Raw genomic sequence first — 23,553 nt, forward strand, 5'->3', positions numbered from 1 at the left:
AGACATCATCAAGAATGTGAGAAGAGGCCAGGCCGGTGGCTCACGCCTGTAATCCCAGCACTTTGGGAGGCTGAGGTAGGCGGATCCCTTGAGCCCGGGAGTTCGAGACCAGCCTGGCCAACATGGTGAAACCCCATCTCTACTAAAAATACAAAAATTAGCGGGGCGTGGTAGCAGGTCCTGTAATCCAGCACTTTGGACGCCGAGTTCAAGACCACCCTGGGCAATATAGCAGGACCCCCTCTCTACCAAAAAAATTTTTTTCTCTTTTTTTTTTTTTTTGAGATGGAGTCTCACCCTGTTGCTCAGGCTGGAGTGCAGTGGCACGATCTTAGTTCCTTGCAACCTTCACCTCCTGGGCTAGAGTGATTCTCCTGCCCCAGCCTCCCGAGTAGCTGGGATTACAGGCGCCCACCACCACGCCTTGCTAATTTTTATATTTTTAGTAGAGACGGGGTTTCACCATGTTGGCCAGGCTGGTCTCAAACTCCTGACCTCAAGTGGTCTGCCCATCTCAGCCTCCCAAAGTGCTGGGATTGTAGGCGTGAGCCACCACGCGCAGGCAAAAAAAAATTTTTAAATTAGTGAGGAACGGTGGTGTATGCCTGTAGTCCCAGCTACTTGGGAGGCTGAGGTGTGAGGATCTTCTAGCTGCAACACCAAAAGCACCAGCTATAAAAGAAAAAAAATTGATAGATTGGACTTCATAAAAATTAAAAACTGTGTGTGTCAAAGGATACTATTAGGAAAGTGAAAAGACAACCAATCATTGGATGGAAGAAAAAAAGTGTGTGTGTGTGTGTGTTTTTGTTTTTTGTTTTTTTTTTCCTGAGACAGGGACTCACTCTGTGGCTCCAGTTGGAATGCAGTGGTATGATCATGGCTCACTGTAACCTCAACCTCCTGGGCTCAAGTGATCCTCCTGAGCTGGGATTATAGGCATGCACCACCACACCCGGTGGGAGAAAACATTTGCAAATCATATATTTGACAAGGGACTCATATCTAGAATATATAAAGAACAATAAAAATTCAACGATAAAAAGACAACCCAATTTAAATAAAAATAAGCAAAGGATCTGAAGACATTTATCCAAAGAAGATATGCCAATAGCTATTATATACATGAAACTATTTTCTTTTTTTTTTTTTTGAGACGGAGTCTCGCTCTGTCACCCAGGCTGGAGTGCAGTGGCGCGATCTCGGTTCACTGCAAGCTCTGCCTCCCGGGTTCACGCCATTCTCCTGCCTCAGCCTCCTGAGTAGCTGGGACTACAGGCGCCTGCCACCATGCCCGGCTAATTTTTTTGTATTTTTAGTAGAGATGGGGTTTCACCATTAGCCAGGATGGTCTCGATCTCCTGACCTCGTGATCCGCCCGCCTCAGCCTCCAAAAGTGCTGGGATTACAGGCATAAGCCACCGCTCCCGGCCAAGATTTTCAACATCAGTAGTCATCAGGGGAATACAAATCAAAATCATGAGCTACCTCTTCATACACATTAGGGTGGCTGCAGTAAAAAGACAGACAACAATAAGTGTTGACAAGAATGTGGAGAAATTAGAATGCTTATTACATGGCTGGTGGGGCAGCCACTTTGGAAAACAGTTTGGCAGTTCCTCAAAATGTTAAACCTAGAGTTATTGTAAAACCCAGCAATTCTATTCCTTAGGATATACTCAAGAGAGCTGAAACATATGTCAACACACACAAAAAAACTTGTACACAAATGTTCATGTACTGACAACCTAAATATCCATCAACTGATGAATGGATAAGTAAAATATGATATATCCATACAAGAAAAAATTATTCAGTCTGGGCACGGTGACTCATGCCTGTAATCCCAGCACTTTGGAAGGCCAAAGTGGGTGGATCACTTGAGGTCAAAAGTTCAAGACCAGTATGACCAACATGGTGAAACCCCTTCTCCACTAAAAATACAAAACTTAGCCGGGCATGCTGGCACACACTTGTAGTCCCAGCTACTCGGGAGGGTGAGATAGGAGACTTGCTTGAGCCTGGGACGCAGAGGTTGCAGTGAGCCGAGATCACGCCATTGCACTCCAGCCTAGGCAACAGAGAGAGACTCTGTCTCAAAAAAAAAATAAAGAAAAGAAAAAAAAAAAAAGAGTGAAATACTGAGGTAGGAGGTGGGACTCGACTCCAGAGTTAGCTCTTGGACACTGGACCAAATTGAGAACTAGCTAAAACAAAGATGGAGTGGAAGCAGTTCTCCATAATACATGCCTACCAGTGCAGCATTTGTTTACCATTGCCATGGCAACAGCCAGAAATTACCACCCCTTTCCATGGCAACGACCCAGTGACCCAAAAGTTACCAAAATTTTCCTACAAATTTCTGCATAATCTACCCCTTAATTTGCATACAATTAAAAGTGGGTATAGCTATGAATGCAGACCCGCCTCTGAGCTGCTACTCAGCACACAGCCTGTGGGGTAGCCCCGCTCCACATGGAACAGCACCTCTGCTGCTGTGCACTGTCACTTCAATAAAAGCTGCTGTCTAACACCACCGGCTCACCCTTGAATTATTTCCCGGACAAAACCAAGAATCCTCCTCTGCTAAACCCCAATTTGGGGGCTTGCCTGCCCTGCATCAGTACTGATACATACTACAACATAGATGAATTTTGGAAACATGTAGAAGGAAGATTGTCACAAAAGACAACATGTTGTATAATTCCATTTGTGGGAAGTGTCTGCAATGGGAAATCCATACAGATAGAAAGTACATTACTAATTCCCTAGGGCTGTGGGTTGGGGTGAGGAGGTAGGTGGCAGAGAGGAGGGTGCAGGAATGGGGAATGACTGTCAAGTGGTCAGGGTTTGGGGAGTTGAAATAATCTAGATTGTGGTGATGGTCACATATATCTGTGAATATACTAAAAATCACTGAACTGTAGACTTTAAAAGGGTGCATTTTGTGGTATGTGAAATAAATCTCAATAAAGCTATAACAGGCCAAGCATGGTGACTCATGTCTGTAATCCCAGCACTTTGGAAGGTGGAAGTGGGAGGATCACTTGAGCCCAGTAGTTTGAGACCAGCCTGGGCAATATACTGAGACCTTGGCTGTACAAAAAACTAAAATTGACCAGGCATGGTTGCACATACCTGTAGTCCTAGCTACTCTGGAGGCTGAAGTGGGAGGTCTGCTTGAATCCAGGAGGTTGAGGCTGCAGTGAGCCGAGATAGTACCACTGCATTCTAACCCTGGTGACAGAACAAGACCCTGTCTTGAATAAATAAATAAATAAATAAATAAATAAATAAATAAATAATTTTAAAAAGCCATAACAGGTCGGTCATGGTAGCTCGTGCCTGTAATCCCAGCACTTTGGGAGGCTGAGGTGGGCAGATCACTTGAGGTCAGGAGTTCAAGACCAGCCTGGCCCACATGGTGAAACCTCATCTCTACTAAAAATACAAAAATTAGCTGGGCGTGGTGGTACGTGCCTCTAGTCCCAGCTACTCAGGAGGCTAAGGTGGGAAAATCACTTGAATCCAGGAGGCGGAGGTTGCAGTGAGCTGAGATTGTGCCACTGCACTCCAGCCTGGGCAACAGAGTGAGACTCTGTAAAAAAAAAAAAGAAAAAGAAAAAAAAAAAAGCAGCCATACAAACAATAACAAACTGTACTCTAAAACTTGCTCTAGGCCAGGCTTGCTGGCTCACGCCTGTAATCCCAACACTCTGGGAGACCAAGGCAGGAGGATCACTTGAGTCTAGGAGTTCAAAATAAGCCTTGGTAACTCTGTCTCTGCAAAAATTGAAAAATTAGCCAGGGGTTGTGACTTGCACCTGTAGTCCCAGCTACTCAGGAGGCTGAGGCCAGAGGATCACTTGTGCCCAGGAGTTTGAGGTTGCAGTGAGTTATGATGGCACCACTGCACTCCAGTGTGGGTGACTGAGCAAGACCTTGTCTCAAAAAAATAAAATAGGATAAATAAAATACAGTAAAACTTGCTCTGCCTATCCAGTGGGTTTTTTTTTTTTTTTTTTTTTTTTTTTTGAGATGGAGTTTCGCTTTCGTTGTCCAGACTGGAGTGCAGTGGCATGATCTCAGCTCACTGCAACCTCCGCCTTCCAGTTTCAAGCGATTCTCCTGCCTCAGCCTCCCGAGTAGCTGGTACTACAGGCATGTGCCACCACACCCAGCTAATTTTTTGTATTTGTAGTAGAGACAGGGTTTCACCATGTTGGCCAGGATGGTCTCGATCTCTTGACCTTGTGATCCGTCTGCCTTGGCCTCCCAAAGTGCTGGGATTACAGGCATGAGCCGCTGCGCCTGGCCTCCAGTGGGGTTTGATCTATTTCATAGGAAACATTTCTTTTTTTTTTTTTTCTTTTTTTTAGACAGAGTCTTGCTCTGTCAACCCAGGCTGGAGTGCAGTGGTGCAATCTCGGCTCACTGCAACCTCCGCCTGCCGGGTTCAAGCAATTCTCTTGCCTCAGCCTCCTGAGTAGCTGGGATTACAGGCGCCCGCCACCACGCCCAGCTAATTTTTGTATTTTTAGTAGAGACGGGGTTTCACCATGTTGGTCAGGCTGGTCTCGAACCCCTGACCTCGTGATCCACCCGCCTTGGCCTCCCAAAGTGCTGGGATTACAGGCGTGAGCCACCGCACCCGGCAGGAAACATTTCTTTGGGAAAACTCCAAATGTATGAGGGCTTAGGTGAAAGGAATAGAGACTTTTCCCTGCCCTTCTAGTATGGACATGGAGAGGCAGCATGATTGTCACCCTGAACTAAAGCACAGGCTGAGATTTTGAGTGAAGATTTCTGGAACAATGATAAAGGGGAGGGGATGGAGGGATCCCCCTGCCAGGTGTGCCATTATGAGTGGTATCAGCCAGTCAGCACCAGTGAGCTTCGAGGAAGCCTGTTCTCAGTTAAGGGGCACAGATGCCACTAGCCCCAGGCCCCCATCCTGTGGACCATGCTCTGTCACTCTGAGCTCAGGGACCACTTAAGCCACTCAATGATCAAACAGTCAGAAAATGCCCAGGGGGGCCCAGAGAGGATGTGCAGACAATGAAGGAGAGAAGCCGAGGGCTTCCCCCATCGCTACACGTCAAGTAGCGCCTGCCTCCTCTCCATCAGGAACCTGAGTTCTGAAGGCAGTCAGATCGCACTCAAATCTTGGCCAGAGTCAGCCTTCCCCACTGATAGCACAGAGGTAATAATATCTATTGTCTGGGTTGTTAGAAGATTAACAGACTTTCCATAAATGGTAGCAATTAGTATTATAAAACATTAATAAAGCATGGCTATTGGGAGGGGTAAGTTCTGGTTTTTCTTTTTTTTCTTTTTTTTTTTTTGAGACAGAATCTCACTCTGTCACCCAGGCTGGAGTGCAGCGGCGCGATCTCGGCTCACTGCAAGCTCCGCCTCCCGGGTTCACGCCATTCTCCTGCCTCAGCATCCCAAGTAGCTGGGACTACAGGCGCCCGCCACCACGCCTGGCTAATTTTTTTGTATTTTCAGTAGAGACAGGGTTTCACTGTGTTAGCCAGGATGGTCTTGATCTCCTGACCTCGTGATCCGCCTGCCTCTGCCTCCCAAAGTGCTGGGATTACAGGCGTGAGCCACTGCGCCTGGCCTATTTTTCATTTTTGAGACAGGGCTGGGGACTGGCTTTCTGTGAGTCTCAAGGGTTGCTGGGCTTTGGTGGGTGAGTGACTCATGGAGGGGCATTCCCTGCAGACAGTAGGCAGTATTGTATTTGAGACAGGGTGTCCCTTGGTCACCCACACTGGAGTGCAGTGATGCCATCATAGCTCACTGAAACTTTGAACTCCTGGCCTCAAGCAATCCTCCCGCCTCAGCCTCCCCAGTAGCTGGAACTGCAGGTGCATGCCACTCTGATTAACTTTTTTTTTTTTTTTTTTTGAGACATAGTCTCATTCTTGTCGCCCAGGCTGGAGTGCAATGCCATGATCTTGGCTCACTGCAACCTCTGCCTCCCGGGTTCAAGTGATTCTCCTGCCTCAGCCTCCCCAGTAGCTGGGATTACAGGTGCCTGCCACCATGACCAGCTAATTTTTGTATTTTTAGTAGAGATGGGTTTCACCATGTTGGCCAGGCTGGTCTCGAACTCCTGACCTTGTGATCTGCCCGCCTCGGCCTCCCTAAGTGCTGGGATTACAGGCATGAGCCACCATGCCCAGCCCACTCTGAGACAACTTCTGAAACAACATGTCAGTTCATGACACTTTCTTACTTTAAACCCTCCTATTGTTTTCCATGGCACCTTCCTTACCACAGCCCATAAGGCCTCACATGAGGGGGCTTCTGCCCACCACGCTGCACTTTCCCCTCCTCACTCTTCTTGGATTTCCTTCATTTTCCAGAACCCACTGGTTACATCCCACCCAGGGCCTTGTGCCTGGGACCCTCAGCCACCAGCACCCCCAAAGCCCACTCCTCACCCACCCACAAGGTCTCCTCTCAAATGTGACTGACCCTGCTACTCCCCGCCACACCTGTCACTGGCCTCTTTCCTGTGTGCTCCCAGCACCTGCCTTGGTTGAGCTCGGGTGTCTGTTCTGTCTGCTGGCTGTCCTGGCAGCTCCCCCGCCAGACAGAGCCCCAGCCCCAAGGAGTGGACGAGCAGCGCCTCGCAGGGAGTGCATCCTGGATAGGCATCTGGCAGGTGAATGAGCGCAGGCTTCCTTACAGGCTTGCAGCAGATGGTTCCGTTTGTTACTTGATCTTGAACTGTCATGAGTGCAGTGATTCTGGGAGGGGGTTTTTTGGCTCCTCTCCCAGTTTTTGGGGAATAGGATGGCAGAGAGAAGGCAAGATCTGCTGACATTCTAAAAAGGACATAGGGATGGGCTACGGGCAGGCTGGGGACTGGCTTTCTGTGAGTCTCAAGGGTTGCTGGACTTTGGTGGGTGGGTGACTCACGGAGGGGCATTCCCTGCAGACAGTAGGCAGGTCGCTGCCCTCTGTTTCCAAAGAGGTCTTTAGGAGAAGAGTGAGCAACTGGGGCCCCTGTGATGGCTGGAAGATTGTGGCTCCAGGACATGGTCACTACCTTCAGGGATGGAAGTGAAGTGATGCTGAGAGGAGAGAAGAGATTCAGTAACATGCCAGCCCTCAGCCACGCAGAACAGCTGGAGGGCAGCCTCGGGGACTCTTAGAACATGCTGGAACAGTGGCACAGCCTTCAGAATTCCAGGAAAGCCTGTAAAATCCAATCAGGACCCATGGCATACACCATGGTGCTCTGTGTAGCAGGTGCCACTTTGCTGTGGCTGTTTGTGCATATGTGTGTACATACCTAAAGCATAGAAGTGTCAAATGCATTTTGTATTGTTACCGCTTTACGGGTTTGAAAGCTGCTGCATCTAGAAAAGATGGGTGTGGCCGGGCTCGGTGGTTCACGCCTGTAATCCCAGCACTTTGGAAGGCCGAGGTGGGCAGATCACTTGAGCTCAGGAGTTCGAGACCAGCCTGGGCAACATGGCGCAACCTTCTCTACAAAAAATACAAAAAATGTAGCCAGGTGTGGTGGCAGGCACCTGTAGTCCCAGCTACTTAGGAGGCTGAGATGGGACGATTACCTGAGCCCAGGGAAGTTGAGGCTATAGTGAGCTGTAATCATGCACTCCAGCCTGGGTGACAGAGGGAGACCCTGTCTAAAAAAAAGAAAAAAAAGAAAAGAAAAGAAAGAAAAGATGGGTGGACCCCCACCAAGGGTCATCTCACTCAAAGGGCAGGAGGCTGAGACCCAATTCAGGGGACTGCTGGAGGTCATCAGCACTGCTTGGTTTTAGGGTAACCGTGGGCTTTGGTGTCAGGCAGAGCTGGATTCAAACTTACAGGTTTGTCTACAACCTACCAGTTGTATGACTCTGGGTAAGATGCCCAACATCTCTGAGCTTTGTCACTTGCCTGAGTAGGTAGTGCCAGTAGCTACCTCACCGATGGTTGTGAGGATTAGGCAGGACACCTCCTGGAATGCCAAGCCGAGAACTGTTTTTGTTTTTTGAGACAGGGTCTCGCTCTGTCACCCAGGCTGGCGCGCAGTGGTGCGATCTCGGCTCACTGCAACCTCCACCTCCTGGGTTCAAGCGATTCTCATGCCTCAGCCACCTGAGTAGCTGGGATTACTGGTGTACACTACCCCACATGGCTAATCCCAGGGGCCCTGTTCTGTCCTCCCCCTCATGCTCTGCCAGCTGAAGGCCAGTGGCTGCCAGGGATTCCCCATCTGCCACCTCCCCCCATCCCAGCACCTTCCAGATCCTCCAGGGTGAAGCAGAGAAATAATGAGACATCAGCCTATAGGAAGGAGATCCAGGAGAGGAAAAAGAAACAAGTTTTATTAAAGCCCCAAACACTTGGCTAGAAAAACTGAAAAGGAAAGAGAGCAGGGAGGTGCGGAGAAGAAAAAAGGACATTAAAAAAGAGAGACAGAGAAAACACAGCAACCCTTTTCCATTTAGAAATTGTCAAGTTACACCGACAGAGGTCACAGAATATCCACAGAAGCCATCACTGCTACACCAACATGGGCCCTACAGGGTGGATGGGGCAGGGTGTGGAGCCGGGGCTCACCCCGGGGGGCCCCCTGGGGACCCCACTCAGAGCCTCAGGCCTGAGGCTCCTGGGGAAACAGCATATTGTGGAAGGGGCAGGAAACCCCCCATGCGAGTAACACAGCACAGTGGGCGGGGGCTGAGAGGACCAGGTACAGGGGTCCCCGGAGACGTCTTAGTTTTCTCTTGGTCAAGCACACACTGATGGACAGAGCAGCGAGGCGCATGCAGCTGGGGGCACTGATGTGCTGCAGGCTGTGAGAGGGCCAGCGGGGACGGGGGCTCAGGAAGGGATCTGGAGCCAGTGGTGCAGGGATGATGGAACACACGCACACAGAGGCACACCCACACACCTGGGTCTGCACCAGCACACATACGTGCACACACACACTCGGAGACACAGATCACATGCACCTCCATGTATGCGTCTCTATCCACATGTACGTGGCCCACATACAAGTCTCTGGCGCTAGGCATGTCTGCACACACATTACACATGTTCTCACACACAAAGCTCCTCTCACGCTAACATGCAGGTAGGCACGTGCCAATGCCCGAACAGGTTACATGCACCTATGTGCCCACGCCTTCCCCCACACATGTGCTCAGCCATGCCTGTGGGTGCAGGCCCCATGCATCTGCACACACAGTGCATGGGCTCGTGCCAGCACACACACAGGCTGCACGCGATTCCACACGGATGCCTCCCAGCCCATAAATGTGCAGGAACCAAAGGGAAAGAAAGATGCAAACCCCACTGGGCTTCACCCGAGCGGGTGGGGCAGGGCACATGGCTTCCTCCTTCTGCCCCTTCGTGGATGGACACTGCCCCCACCCCCCACCTCCCCTACAAAGGGACATTCAACTCAGGACAATGACGGTGGGGCACACATTCCAGTCACAGGGCTGAGGATGGGAGCTGGGGGCAAGTGAAGTAGCAAGCAGAGAGTAATGGAGTGGAGGGAGGAGGGGGCACCACTCCCCCCTCCCCTCCCAAGTCAGGGGGTCTCTGTACAGCCAAATCAAACCAGACCATTTCACTGGGACCACAGAAGCCAGGCCGACGTGCCCGCCCCCCAGCCCCCCTCCCCCGCCAAAACAGTGGCCAGGGAGAGTGCCGTGGTTTTCTTTTTTTTTTCTTTTTTAAATATTTATATATATTTATATTACGTATATTATATATATAATATGTAAATATATTTTTAAAACAATATAAAATGTTAAGACACTTCACTTAAATGTAAAGAGTTGCCTGCAATTAAAAGTAATTGCATCATTTATGAGGTCCTTTTTTTTTTCTATTTTCCAGGGTTTTTTTTTTTCAGGAGGGATTTTTTTTTCCTCTTTTGTTATTTTTCAAAAAGGCTTGCTCGCCTTGGTACAAAAATGATCCAAAGCTAGAAAACAAGGATGAACCAACAAAGGCAAAAACAAAAAAAAGAAATGAAGAAACACAACCCGTTTCCCCTCCCCCCAAACCTTCAACAGCTCCCCGCTCTCCCCAAGTGCGGACCTTCCCCAGCCCGGCCCCAGGGGCTGGGGTGGGGGGGCTCTGCCTTCTGCACAACTCCTCCTTTCTGTGCTTGCTGTGAGGGACTGATTCTAGTCCCCCTCCCCTGTGCTTGCTTCACTTTGTGCTCCAAGTGGGAATACTGCTGCCGGGGACCCCGCTCCTCCTCCTCCTCTTCTCCTATCCTCTCCCTACTGGCTCCTCACTGTGCCCTCTGGGGGGCCAGGAGTGAGAACCAAAATTGGCCTCTCTCTGCCTCCCCAGGACCCGGCCAAAAGCCAGGCAGCACTGCCAACCGCCTCTGCAGGGCAGGCAGGGCGTCCACAGGCCAGGGGCGCTGGCTGGATGGTCAGGCCTCAGGGACCTTCAGACATCTCACCAGGGTCACCAGAGCCCCATTGAAAAACTACGTCTCATCCTTTCCCGGGAAAACCCTCAAATCGCCAAGAGGATGACTGAAGGTCAAGTCACCCCACCTGCGGGTCCCAGGTGTCTTCAGTGCTCCCCATCAAGCCCCTCTCGACCCTCCCATTTCCCTCAAACCAGACCCTTCCCCCAACTGCAGGCCACAAAACCTGGTTTTCTAGGCCCTCATTCTTGCCCACCCCACCCGCATTAAATAAGTTAATGCCATTTAAAGTGCTAAATCAGGAAACTAAAAGAACCAAATACCCGTCCAGGCGGCCCTCTCCCAAGGCAGTGTCCCTGATGTCCGGCTGTCCGTGGGACCCACTCTCCACAGCCAGCAGACCAAAGGGCCTCTGCCCTCCACTCCCCACTGGACGGCGAGGCCCAGGAGGCCAGCGCCTCCCCAGGGACACAGACTCCATGGCCTCGCACCCACCCTGAGGCCTCTCAAAGCCCGGCCTCGTCTCCAGCCTGTCCGTCTCTACTCCAGGCCCACTGGGGTGTGAGTGCGAGGAGGCAGAGCAGCCACAGAGGCGGTCACAGTCTTGTCCGAGCTTAGACAGGGAGTGGGGCGTCTCCAAGGCCAGTCTCCCTGAGCCCCGCTCTCCGGCTTGATGTATGGGTTGGTCCGATGTCCCCGCGTTCCTCCAGGAAGGTACCGAGAAACGGGAGAGGGGTCTCCCACTGCTCCAAGTCTCCGTGGTTCAGAGTTTGTTTGGAGTATTCTTGGGAAGTGAGGGGAAGGTGGGAAAGGGGTGCAGGAGCTTCAGGATGGACTGGGGGAAAGAGTGGTGAAAGAGAAGAGGGAGAGACGTGACAGGTGCGGCCAGCGAGAGGCCAGCTGGGAACAGATCAAGGAAGGTGGTGTGTTTGGTTTTTAGTTTTACTGTTTAAAAAAAGATAATTAAAAGTTAATTGTTAAAAAAAACAAAAAAAAAAACCAAAAACACCAACAGATGATGGGTAGAGGGAGCTGAGGAGGGCCGCACCCTCCTCTTCAGGGCACACCCCTCAGGGGGTCTGGAGAGTAGGGTGGGGTGGGGTGGAGATGAAGGGAAGAGAGGGGAGAAATGGCAGGAGTGAGGGAGGGGGACAGGCGGGGCAGCGGGGTGAGGGGCTTCTAGAAGGAGATGGAAGAATTCCTTGCCCCAAAGGAAGTCAATACAGGGATAGAGGTTCTGGAAGCCGAGGGCTTTTCTGAGACTGGGCTCGAGGTCTCATTCGACCCGCTCATCTCTTTAGATGGTTTAGTGGCCTGGAACAAAAACAGGGGTCAGGGGTCAGAGAGTGGAAGGGAGCGCCTCCAAGCTGGCCCCCAGCTGAAGTTTTAAAAGTGGAAAACCTCCACAAATCCAAGGAAATTAACTGCAAAAGGAAGAAGCCAGAGGGGCATCTGGAGAGAGGGGTCCCTTGAATGGGGAGGGGCGGGGGCAGAAAAGGGGGGGAGGGGGGCACGAGGTTGGACAAAGGGCCTGGGTGGTCAGAGGGCAGGCCCATAGTTACTGAGAGCAGAGAGAGAAGCAGGGAGTGACCAGAGAAGCACAGAAGAGGCCGCGCCCAGGATGGGCAGACGGGGAGGTGGGGGTGGGGGATGGCAGGGGAGGGGAGGAAGAAGAAGTGAAACGTTAGCTGGGACAGGGGCACAAGCCCTGCGGGGGAGGAGGACAGGGTGGGGAAAGGCTCCTAGTCCCAACTGGCCCACTGTACAGCCGGAGCCCCTTCCAGCCTCATCCTGGTGGCAACAGAGGAGGGGGCTTATCCTCCCGGGGGGAATAAACACTTCAAAGACCCCCTCCACCACCACCACCACCTGGAAATCTGGGAAGAAGGCGCACCAGCCTCCCGCCCAGTGCAGGAGGCCCCACTGCACGCCCTGCAAGCGCTTGTCGCCCCAGTTGGTAACAGGAGGCTACTCCCTTGTGACTCGTCCTGCCCTCACTGGTCAGTTCTAGTGGTCAGAACTGACCCCTCATGCTCCTTCCACCTTCGTGGACTCCCGCGACTCCACCGGTCCTGGAGGCTTTTCCTCTGCAGCTGCGGTCTCCAAAGTGCGGTTTGAGAGCTACGTGCATTACCTCATCACCTCCAGGGGACACCCTGTGGCATGCATCGTGAATTCAGATTCCTGGGCTCCCCTCCAGAATCCATCTCTTGTGTGGGCTCATGAATATGCATTTTAAGCAGGTGCCCCAGGTGCCTCTGCTGCACACTTACCTTTGAGATCCACTGGATTAAGGCTACACAGACCCAGGTTTCTCCTTGTAATTGTATTCACTGTCCCTCCTGGCCTTGCTTAGCTACTAGTGTGAGAACTGAATCACCCAGATTTAAAAAAAGATCCAAAAGATAAGACAGGGCGCTGTGGCGAGTCACCAGAGACCACCCTGAGGTTAGGTCTGGGCAGGGTCGTTCACTTCCCTGTACTATCACCCTGCTGCTACGGAGTTTTCTCAGATGCCTTGCAGTGGAGAAGCTAGAGTCTAAAGCAAGCCCTGTCTCCAGCAGCCTGCCTGGCTCACAGTGAAGAACCAGCGCCGGCTGCAATCACCATTTCTCCTTTACAGGTGCACAGATGGTTGGTTCCACGATTCACCTGGGTTTTGCTCACCACAGTGTAGTTTGCCATCTACATTTCCCTTTTATGAGAATCAAAACAAGGGCCAGGTGTGGTGGCTCACACCTGTAATCCCAGCACTTTAGGAGGCTGAGGCAGGAGGATTGCTTGAGCCCAGGAAGTCAAAACCAGCCTGGGCAACATGGCGAGACCTCGTCTCTACTAAAAAAAAAAAAAGTTTTTTAAATAGCTGAGTGTGATGGTGTGTGCCTGTGGTTCCAGCTTCTCTGGAGGCTGAGGTGGGAGAATGGCCTGAGCTCAGGAGGTAGAAGTGGCAGTGAGCTGTGACTGCACCACTGCCCTCCAGCCTGGGTGACAGAATGAGGCCCTGTTTTTTTGTTTGTTTTGTTATTTATTTGTTTATTTAAGTTAAAGCGAAAGTTCCCCATTTGGGTTTTCTTTTTCTTTTCTTTTTCTTTCTTTCTTTTTTTTTTTTTTGAGACGGAGTTTTGCTCTTGTTGTCCAGGCTGGAGTACAATGGCACAATCTTGGCTCACAGCAACCTCCGCCTCCCGGGTTCAAGCGATTCTCCTGCCTCAGCCTCCCGAGTAGCTGGAATTACAGGCATGCGCCACCATGCCTGGCTAATTTTGTATTTTTAGTAAGACGAGGTTTCTCCATGCTGGCCAGGTTGGTCTCGAACTCCCCACCTCAGGTGATCCGCCCACCTCGGCCTCCCAAAGTGTTGAGATTACAGGCGTGAGCCACCGCGCCTGGCCCTGTTTGGGTTTTCTAACCCCTCTCCTCTGCTCATCCATTACTCAAGGGAGTTCTAGGGGGTCCAGGGCCCAGCCACAGGGTTGTCAGATTCACGCAGTCCTCAGCATGTGTCAGGCATGGCCCCTGCCCTCTCTGTGCCCCCAGTACCTGGGCCTGGAGACAAACTCATCCAACGGGAACCAGAGGCTCTCTGACCATTGTGTCACTTACCTTGGGCTCAGTCCTGCCTCTCCTCTGCTCTAGCCTTTCCCATTTAAAGGTCTTTCCCCCAAAGCCAGGTGGGAGGGAAGCACTGCCCAGCTCCCCCAGATGTCTCTTCACACCTCACCATGTCCCCCGGCAAGGTGCTGATTCTCCCCGGTTGTCCTTGTCCCTCTGAACTGATCTTTCTAGGTAAAAGCTGCTTTTTCTGCTCCTACCCCTTCAGCATTTTTCAAGAGCCTCATTCCATTCCAAGCTTTGGTCTTGGGAACACTTGTCTTCCGGCACCACCACCTGGCTCCTGTATTCAGGCAGGTGACGTGCCTTCACCCAGTTGAGGTACCCCTTCTCCCCCCAACAGCCAGTGCAAGACCTTTAGACATCCAGCTCCACCAGTTTACGGGGATGCCTCGTCCCCGTCCCGCTTCTTCATGGAGACCACTTCTGCAAGCATGTAGTTTCTAAAATCCTCTCGGGCCATCTTCCCTCCTGGGAGACTCTGGCCACACCGTCCACAATCCACTCTCCTGAAGTTGAGGGAGCACATCCAGCTGTGCCCGGTGACCCCAGCCTGTGCTGCTAACCCTTCTCAGGTGACACAGCTGCTGTCTCTGAAGGTTCCTGTCATTTCCTTTCACCCACCATCCTCCCCTGCTAGTTCCAATTATGTCCAGAGAAGCAGAACTTTGTTACCTTCGTGGCAAGGCAGAAACCTCACATACGTCCAGCTTTCAGCTGGGGGAGGCATGGAGCACTGAGCTGGTCCCAGAAGGCATCACCCTGCACACCTCCCTCTTGCCTGGGGATAAGAGCTGGCCACCTGCTCTCGCTGGGTCCATGTTCCCAAGGCCCTTCACACTCTGACGCCCAGATGTCCAGACAAGTGTGGAACCTCTTGACTCTACAGACCCCGCTGGCTCCACCTCCAGGGCCATTCCCAAGGCCACCCTCCCTAGCCCCCACGCCCTCCTTCCTTGCTAAGCCCTGCCTGGATCAGGTATTGAACCATCAGAAGAAGTTGGGCTTTCCCCAGCCCAAAGTGGGGGATGTGGGGATCATGACAAAATCTATGGCAATTGGAGAAATTCCTTTTTCTCCTTGCCAGTGACTGATTTAGGAATGGGCAGTGAGATAAGAGGTGTGGTCTGTTGGAGACTTCTGGGAAAGATTCTCCAGCTTCTAAAAACAGCTGTGTGAGGCGGGGCTCATGCCTGTAATCCCAGCACTTTGGGAGGCCTAGGCGGTCAGATCACTTGAGGCCAGGAGTTTGAGACCAGCCTGGCCAACACAGTGAAACCCCAATTCTACCAAAAATTACAAAAATTAACCAGGCATGGTGGCGTGCACCTGTAATCCCAGCTACTTGGGAGGCTGAGGCAGGAAGATCGCTTGAACCAGGGAGGTGGAGGTTGCAGTGAGCCGAGATCGCACCACTGCACTCCAGTCTGGGCGACAGAGCGAGAGACTCTATCTCAAAAACAAATTTAAATAAATAAATAAAAACAGCTGTGTGAAGCCGGGCTTGGTGGCTCATGCCTGTAATCCCAGCACTTTGGGAAGCTTAGGTGGGTGGATCACCTGAGGTCAGGAGTTTGAGACCAGCCTGGGCAATGTGACAAAACCCCATCTCTACCAAAAATACAAAAAATTGGTGAGGCGATGGCGCCACCTGCAGTCCAGCTACTTGGAAGGCTGAGGCGGGAGGATGGATTGAGCTTGGAGAGGTTGAGGCTGCAGTGAGCAGAGATCATGCCACTGCACTCAAGCCTGGGTGACAGAGTAAGACCCTATCTCAAAAATATTAATAATAAGACCGAGCTCGGTGGCTCATGCCTGTAATCCCAGCACGCTGGGAGGCCGAGGCGGGCAGATCACGAGGTCAGGAGATCGAGACCATCCTGGCTAACAGGGTGAAACCCCGTCTCTACTAAAAATACAAAAAATGAGCCGGGCGTGGTGGCAGATGCCTGTAGTCCCAGCTACTTAGGAGGCTGAGGCAGGAGAATGGCGTGGACCCGGGAGGCAGAGCTTGCAGTGAGCAGAGATCACACCACTGCACTCCAGCCTGGGCGACAGAGCTAGACTCCGTCTCAAAAAGAAAAAAAAAAGAACAAAAAAAATAAGGCTAGTCACGGTGGTTCACACCTGTAATCCCAGCACTTTGGGAGGCTGAGGTGGGTGGATCACAAGGTCGGGAGTTCAAGGCCAGCCTGGCCAACATGGTGAAACCCCATCTTTACTAAAAATACAAAAATTAGCCGGGGGCAGTGGCAGGCACCTATAATCCCAGCTACTTGGGAGGCTGAGGCAAGAGAACTGCTTGAACCCAGGAAGTGGAGGTTGCAGTGAGCTGAGATTGTGCCACTGCACTCCAGCCTGGGTGACAGAGCGAGACTCCATCTCAAAAAAAAATAATAATAAATAAATAAATAATAATAAAAATAAAATAGGCCGGGTGTGGTGGCTCATACCTGTAATCCCAGCACTTTGGGAGGCCGAGGCGGGCAAATCACGAGGTCAGGAGTTCGAGACCAGCCTGACCAACATGTTGAAACCCTGTCTCTACTGAAAATACAAAAATTAGCCAGGCATGGTTGTGGGCACCTGTAATCCCAGCTACTCGGGAGGCTGAGGCAGGAGAATCGCTTGAACCTAGGAGGCGGAGGTTGCAGTGAGCCAAGGTTGCACCATCGCGCTCCAGCCTGGGTGACAGAGTGAGACTCTGTCTCAAAAAATAATAATAATAACAATAAAATAATAAAAATGACAGTGGGACCAAATGCAAAGAAACGTGGGTCCTGATATCCTCAAGCTGCTAAATTCACCAACCCTGGAATCCCCCTGCTTCCAGCCTTCTTGGTTACAGAATACCTTTCCTTATTTTTTATGCCATTTTGAATCAGGGTTCCTGTTCCTTGCAGCTGAAAGCATTCTCACCAATACACGTGAGGCCCAGTGTTGCTTTATTGCTCTATTCAACCTTCATTTTTTGTTAACGTATCACCTTCTAGAATTCTCGTCACAAGCGCGATCTCATCGAGGCTTGCTCACATCCACGAGGTTATGCTCCCTGGCAGGGCAACAGAATCCAGCACTAAGACAGCAGAATTTGTAGCAGGCAAACTTGGGTTTAAGTCCCAGCTCTGCCACTTTTTAACCATGTGACCCTAATCGCATATCTTTCTGTGCCTTCATGTCCTCACCTGCAAACGAATAACAGGCCCCACAGCACCAGATGCACACAACGAGATGATGCCAACAGGGTGTAAGACCCGGCGCCCAACACCCTCAGTACACATGCAACAAATGGTAGCCATTATAGCGATTGTCGTTTTAACCTTTCAGATTTGCTTTGGCTGTTTCCACCTGGATTGGGCCTGATTGGTGGCAAACTCATTCGCTCATTCACTCAATAAATATTTACTGAGTGCCTACGTATGCCAAGCACTATTCTAGGTGCTGTGGGGATGCAGCTGTAACAGCACAGATTTACTTTAAGGTATAAAGTTGTAAACTTGGTACCTAACAGGTATGCTATCTGTCTTTCAGTTGCCTCTCCATACCCCGGAACCAATTACCGGGGAGGGGGGTGCTCACGTATGTTGCCCAGGCTGGTCTCGAACTCCTGGTCTCAAGTGATCCTCCTGTCTTAGCCTCCCAAAGTGGGGATTACAGGCGTGGCCACTGCCCCTGGCCTCCCAGAACTAATTTCTGCCCTGCTCTGTACCCTGAGAGGCTGATCCTGGTCACTCCTTTGCTGACTGGACTTTGGCTGGGTTTGGCCAGTGGGGTCTGTGGCAGGGTGACAGAGAGGGAGGTGGGGTGAAGTTCCTTCCCTGCTCTCTCCCTCCTGGGAGCTGTGTCACAGGCAGCAGCTGTACCCTCCACAGCACAGCTCTGCTGCTCCCGCCCTCCGGGACTCGCTAAACACCTGCCCCACTGCCCTTCCCCCAGGGAGACACAGCCTCCTGCTCTGAGATGTCCATGGGTCCTCGGCATCCCTTGTTTTCTCCCTCAGTCCTCTGCTGTCATCCTTTCATTAAAGTCTCTTCATCTGGGGCCGGACGTAATGGCTCCCAGCACTTTGGGAGGCCGAGGCAGGCAGATCACTTGAGGTCAGGAGTTCAAGACCAGCCTGGCCAACATAGTGAAACCCCACCTCTACTAAAAATACAAAAATTAGCCGGGTGTGATAACACACACCTGCAATCCCAGCTACTCAGGAGGCTGAAGCAGGAGAATCGCTTGAACCCGGGAGGCAGAGGTTGCTGTGAGCCGAGATCACGCCACTGGACTCCAACCTGGGCAACAGAGCGAGACTCCATCTCAAAAAAAAAAAAAAAAAAAAAAAGTCTCTTCATTTCAGCCATCTGAGAAGATAAGCAGTTGTTCAGCAAATTTCTTAGCCCTAATAGAAGAGGTGGTGTCCATAGCTTCAGGTCTACACAAAGCCTTGATCCTTGCACGCCTGGGAACCTGGCTCCCGTCCCTCCCTGGGATCTTAAGCACAACATTCACGGGCTTCTCCTCAGTCACTTCCTCTGGCTACTCTGTGGGGTCAGGCACTGCTGCAATGCATCTCCATCTTAGAACTTTCTTACTCCCAATTTCTGTGTCCCTGATCCCAGCACTCTAGTCCCTCTATCTCAACATCGTCAAAGACAGCTTAGACTCACTGGATGAAGGAGAGGCCTTGGGCACCGCCCCCCCAACCCCCGCCCCCACCCACCGCTGTAGGGCTCACTGTGGTGTTCCAAGCTGTCTCCTGTACCTGGCATTATGTGAGCTCAGGACCAGGCTGGATACTTCTGTCCCCATTGTACAGACGAAGAAAGGGCCTGAGAAGACAGAGGGCTTTGACCAAGGCCACAGGCTGAGCTGGTGTGGATCGTGTCCCGCCAGTGACTCACGTGGCTGGAGCACACCGAGGGTGTGGGTGGAGGGGCAGGGTGAGCTGAGGCTGCTGTGAAGGGCCCTGGGCTGTACATGAAGGATTTGGGTTTATCATCTGCCAGGGGCTGGGGCAGGGATTTTAAGCTGGCAGGGGTGTGTGTGTGTGTGTGTGTGTGTGACACACACAGAGACAATCAAATCTGCATTTTACAAAGTTCCCTCCCTACCCCCAGGTCTTGGGAAATCAGTTAGAGGTGACAGAAGTCACAAGGAGATCTTAGAAGACCATGCATGTTGGTAGCGAGACATCGATGGTTTTCCCCTGCTTCTCTATACTTTACTGTTGAAAATTTCCACAGGGAGGCCGGTGGCGGTGGCTCACACCTGTAATCCCAGCAGTTTGGGAGGCTGAGGCAGGCGGATCACGAGGTCAGGAGTTCAAGACCAGTCTGGCCAATATGGTGAAACCCCATCTCTACTAAAAATGCAAACATGTAGCCGGGCGTGGTGGTGGGCGCCTGTAATCCCAGCTACTCGGGAGCCTGAGACAGGAGAATCCCTTGAACCCAGGAGGCAGAGGTTGCAGTGAGCTGGGATCGCGCCATTGCACTCCAGCCCGGGTGACAGTGTGAGACTCTGTCTCAAAAAAATAAAAAATAAAATAAAATAAAATGTCCACAGGAAACATTTATTACTTTACGAGAAAGAAGCCATGTTTAGAAGAAAGGCTACTGGAGCACTGGAAGTGAGACAGGGGCACGGAGGGGCTTGGGAAGGCTGGGGGTGGGTGACCCTTCCTGAGGGAGACAGCAGCTGGGGCAGCCTCGTACAGGCTGGGGCGGCGGGGTCGGGGGAGCAGTATGTCTGGACGCACGCGTGCGAGGAGCCTAGGGATGACCAGGGAAGCGTGTGTGGGTGACTGGAGCTCAGAATGGAGACCTGGGTGGGGGCAGGGACTAAGCAGTGCCTGGTGCCTGAGGAGAGGAAGGCATGGTGTGAGGAGAAGAGGCTAAGGAGTGCGGCACACGAAGGGAAGAGGCAGGCAAAGGAGAGTCGCCCAGGCAGGGTGCAATGGCTCACGCCTGTAATCCCGGCTCTCTGGGAGGCCGAGGTGGGAGGATCACCTGAGCTGAGGAGTTTGAGACCAGCCTGGCCAACACGGTGAAACTCCGTCTCTACTAAAAATACAAAAATTAGCGAGTGTGGTAATTAGCCTGTAGTCCCAGCTGCTCGGGAGGCTGAGGCACGAGAATCACTTGAACCCAGGAGGCAGAGGCTGCAGTGAGCCGAGATCACACCACTGGACTCCAGCCTGGGAGACAGAGCAAGACTCCATCTCAAAAAATAGAGGGAGTCACCCAGAAAAGAGCCCGGAGGCTCCGGGTGGAGGCTGGGAAGAGGATGCTGAGGAACAGAGCGTCTGCACAGCCCTATGCAGGTGTGGGGGTTCTACAAGCCCACATGCTGCAGAGCAATGGGGGAGGGGGGTGGAAAGAGCCCATCTCGATGCCACTGGAGACCCAGGCAACCCCGGAGATGGGGTGGAGGCTGGGCCATAAAGGCATGAGGCTGACACCACAGCCGAGGAGCTGGGCTCTGGGTAGGGAGGGACTAGGGTGGGAAACAGTGCAGCATCATTAGAGCCGAGGGAAGGGCCTGCTGGAGAGGCTGAAGCACTTTGTGGTGGGGAGGGAGGCAGTCTGGACTTGTGTCCTGCCCCTCACTTGCCAGCCATGTGGCTTTGGATTAAGCCTCAGTTTCCCTGTCACATGGGGGTAATAGACCTTCCTCAGTGTGGTGAGTGAGATGAGATAATTCGCGTGCCTGGCCCCAGTGAAAGCTGTCAGTGTCAGCTGCTCTGCTGGGCACCCAGGAGGGTCCAGCCCAGACAGGACAAGGGGAACTCATCCCTGGCAGTGGCAGGAAAAAGATCTGGAGGTGGGGCTCACAGGGTGTCTGGGGGCTATGAGGAGGCAGGTGGGAGCTGTGGAGAGGCTGTGGGGGGCTGGAGGGCTGCTTTTTGAGAAATTCTCCTGGGAGCCAGTAGGGAGGCAGGGCCTCGGGTGCCCAGGGCTGTCCCAAGGCCAGTGCAGGGAAGGGTTCCAAGATTCCTAGGTCCCGATCCTGGCTGTGATGCCACCTTGCTGTGCACCTTTGGGAAGCCCCTCTCCTTCTCTGAGCTGCCCCCTCATCTGAAAAAGAGATGGACTCACCCATCTCTACCCTCTTGCCTCTGAGTCTAGAACCTTCTCTAACGTCTTGCCTCTGAGTCTAGAACCTTCTTTAAGTGAGAGCATCTGGACATATCACAGCCTCCACCCTCACACCCAGAATGGTCCTGTCATACAGGAGCTACTCATAAATATTCACTGAATCAAACGAGCGCACTAAGGGTCTCTCACAACATCTAGGTCCAGGAGCCACCCTGCAGCCTCTGACCAGGCCACAAGGGCAGTAAACACCCACGGGTGAGGTGTGTCCACCCTCCACACAGCCTCTGCTCCTGCTCATTAGATCTGAAAGAGATTGTGGCATCCCTGCAATTCCAGCTGCACCCCTACCCTTCCTGAGGGCCAAAGTGCCTCCCCCTGTCCCCACCCCACCTTGCAAAGACGGGAGGTGACCCCACTGAAACCCAAACACAAGGCTGAAAAGCAGATGCAAAGTTGGCTTCTCCCTTGGCTAGGGGTGGCCTAAGAGCTAAGAGGGAGACCGGGATGAGAGTGGGGCCCTGAATAGCAGGCGGAGCCCTGGGAAGAGGAAGAGGGAAGCGGAGAGAGAAACAGAGTGGCAGGAAGCAGAGGGCCACAAAATCCCCCTTCTGCACCCCAGGGTAGGCCAGGCCTGAGAAGGGACCCAGACGTTGGGGCTGCTGGAGTCACAAACTCGCTCGCTCGCTCGCCCCTCCTCCAGGAGCCAGCAGTGGAGTCCTCTGTGTCTGAGTGAGGGAACTCCTGAGAGGGGAGGTGCCTGGTTGAGAACTCATATGCTAATCTAGATCCAAAGCTCCGGGATCAGGAGGAGGGAGAAGATGGTTCAGGGGGTGGGTGGGGCAGTCCTGGCAGGGAAGGTCTGTCTGGGCAGAGGTTGGGAAAGCTGGTCACGGGAGCAGGGGCAGGAGATGCCCAGTGGGGCAGGGGCCCGGCATGCAGCAGAGCGGGCCTCGGTGGCCCCCACAGTCCCCGCCCTCACCTGCTGCTGGGCCTGGATCCGCATGTACTCGGCCCTCTGCTTGCCATGTTTGCTTTTGTCGGGGCTGCCCGCCTGGCCCTGGGCCGCCTTCAGCCGAGAGGCCCCTGGAGTCACCACCTTCATGGGCGGTACACTGCCTCCGCCACTCTGCAGGAAGAGGAACAGGGTTGCAGTTGCAGAGTCCACGTGGGGTGAATCACACAGGAACCCTAGCACTGGGTGGGGTCTCGGGGCTGGGACCTCCTCAGTGGGGCCCTTTGAGACCTGGAGACCCCTCTCTGGCTCCACATCTGAGTCCAGAACCCAGGTCCACCCTCTGAGTCCCCACTTATGGTCTCCCTGCAGGAGAGGGGTGGGGCCCAAGCCAGTTTCCCAGTGGCTCTTGAGGGAGAGCTCTTCGGTGGCTTCCTTGAGTAGCTCAGGGGCAGCTGATGCCCTCCTTGGGGAGCCTCTGCTAAAGTGAGGGTCCCCAGCAGCAACCCCACTCCTGGCAAGGGGCACCATCTGGACCTGGGTGCACATGCCAGCGAGGGGCTCTCTATAATGGCACACAGAGCAGAGGGGCAGCCCCAGGCCCACATCCTCCTCCTAAAGGGAGGATGCAGGTGAGGTCTCCCGAGGGATGGGCAAGCTTGGCTCCCATGAACCTCCCCAAGTACCAGGCCTGCCCGCGGGGCACTGGGGATCCAGAGGCGCAAGCAGAGAGATGACAGAGACAGAGAATCAGAGACAGGAGGGGGAGGGGAGCATGGGGATGGAAGGTGGGGAGAGAACTTTATTTGTTGGTTTACAGATACAGAGCAGAAGGGGAGAGGCCCTGATTCTTGCCAAGGCTGGGGATTGGCCAGCCCCTGGGTAGGCCGGCTTCCCAGCCTCCCCCGGACTCTGCCTGCAAACCCTGCCCTGGCACCAGGCTCCCAGGAGAGTGGTAAGAGCTGAGAGAAGGCCGGTGGGAGGAGGGGGCTGGCCTGGCATTTCTGCTGCCCCCTACTCTGTCTGACTCTGGAAATGGAGGAGGAAGGCAGCAGGGGAGGATGAAGAGGGGGCAGCCACCTGGGGGCCGAGGGGTAGGGGTGGGGGGCTGCCAGGGGACCCCACGGCAGGGCCTGTGCCCATGTTGCTCAGGGTGGCTTCCAGCTCCCGGAGCGTCTCCTCCAAGCTGTCCATCTGCTGGGCAGTGGCGCCCCACGTGGTGCAGCCTGAGTTGCCAGCAGCCTGGCCCTGGTGCTCCCTACTGCAGGTTTGGGCATCATGTCCAGAGTCCTTGAGGATCTCCTCTGGGTAGGTGTCAGCAGTAGAGGTCTCCGGAGTCCCATCCTGGGCTGGTCCCTGAGGACATGGTACCCTGGCTCCTCCATCCTCTAGGCTGCTGCCTCCTCCGCCCAGTCTCTTCAGAGCTGCCCCCTCCTTCCGGGGCATGAAGCTGTTCCTCGGCCCAGAAG

General features: G+C 53.0%; 1 protein-coding gene across 10 annotated transcripts in view; it reads right to left on the reverse strand.

Moving 5' to 3' along the window:
• Positions 1 to 7,658: 7,658 nt before the first annotated feature.
• Positions 7,659 to 23,553, reverse strand: part of SRCIN1 (SRC kinase signaling inhibitor 1) — a 75,533-nt gene continuing 59,638 nt past the window's right edge. For 5 of the 10 annotated variants that reach the window (XM_063718172.1, XM_063718171.1, XM_063718169.1 and 2 more), the window contains 2 exons: positions 22,112 to 22,258; positions 7,659 to 11,746 (listed from right to left, as the gene is read on the reverse strand). In XM_063718172.1, the coding sequence (XP_063574242.1) occupies positions 11,612 to 11,746; positions 22,112 to 22,258 (282 nt within the window). In that variant the 3' untranslated portion in view covers positions 7,659 to 11,611. Of the gene's footprint in view, positions 11,747 to 16,459; positions 17,097 to 22,111; positions 22,259 to 23,553 lie in introns of those variants that run through there. The other 5 variants (XM_063718170.1, XM_054546320.2, XM_063718173.1 and 2 more) reach the window with 2 other exon arrangements.

The sequence above is a fragment of the Pongo abelii genome, chromosome 19, assembly GCF_028885655.2.
Source record: "Pongo abelii isolate AG06213 chromosome 19, NHGRI_mPonAbe1-v2.0_pri, whole genome shotgun sequence".
Classification (NCBI taxonomy): Eukaryota; Metazoa; Chordata; class Mammalia; order Primates; family Hominidae; genus Pongo; species Pongo abelii.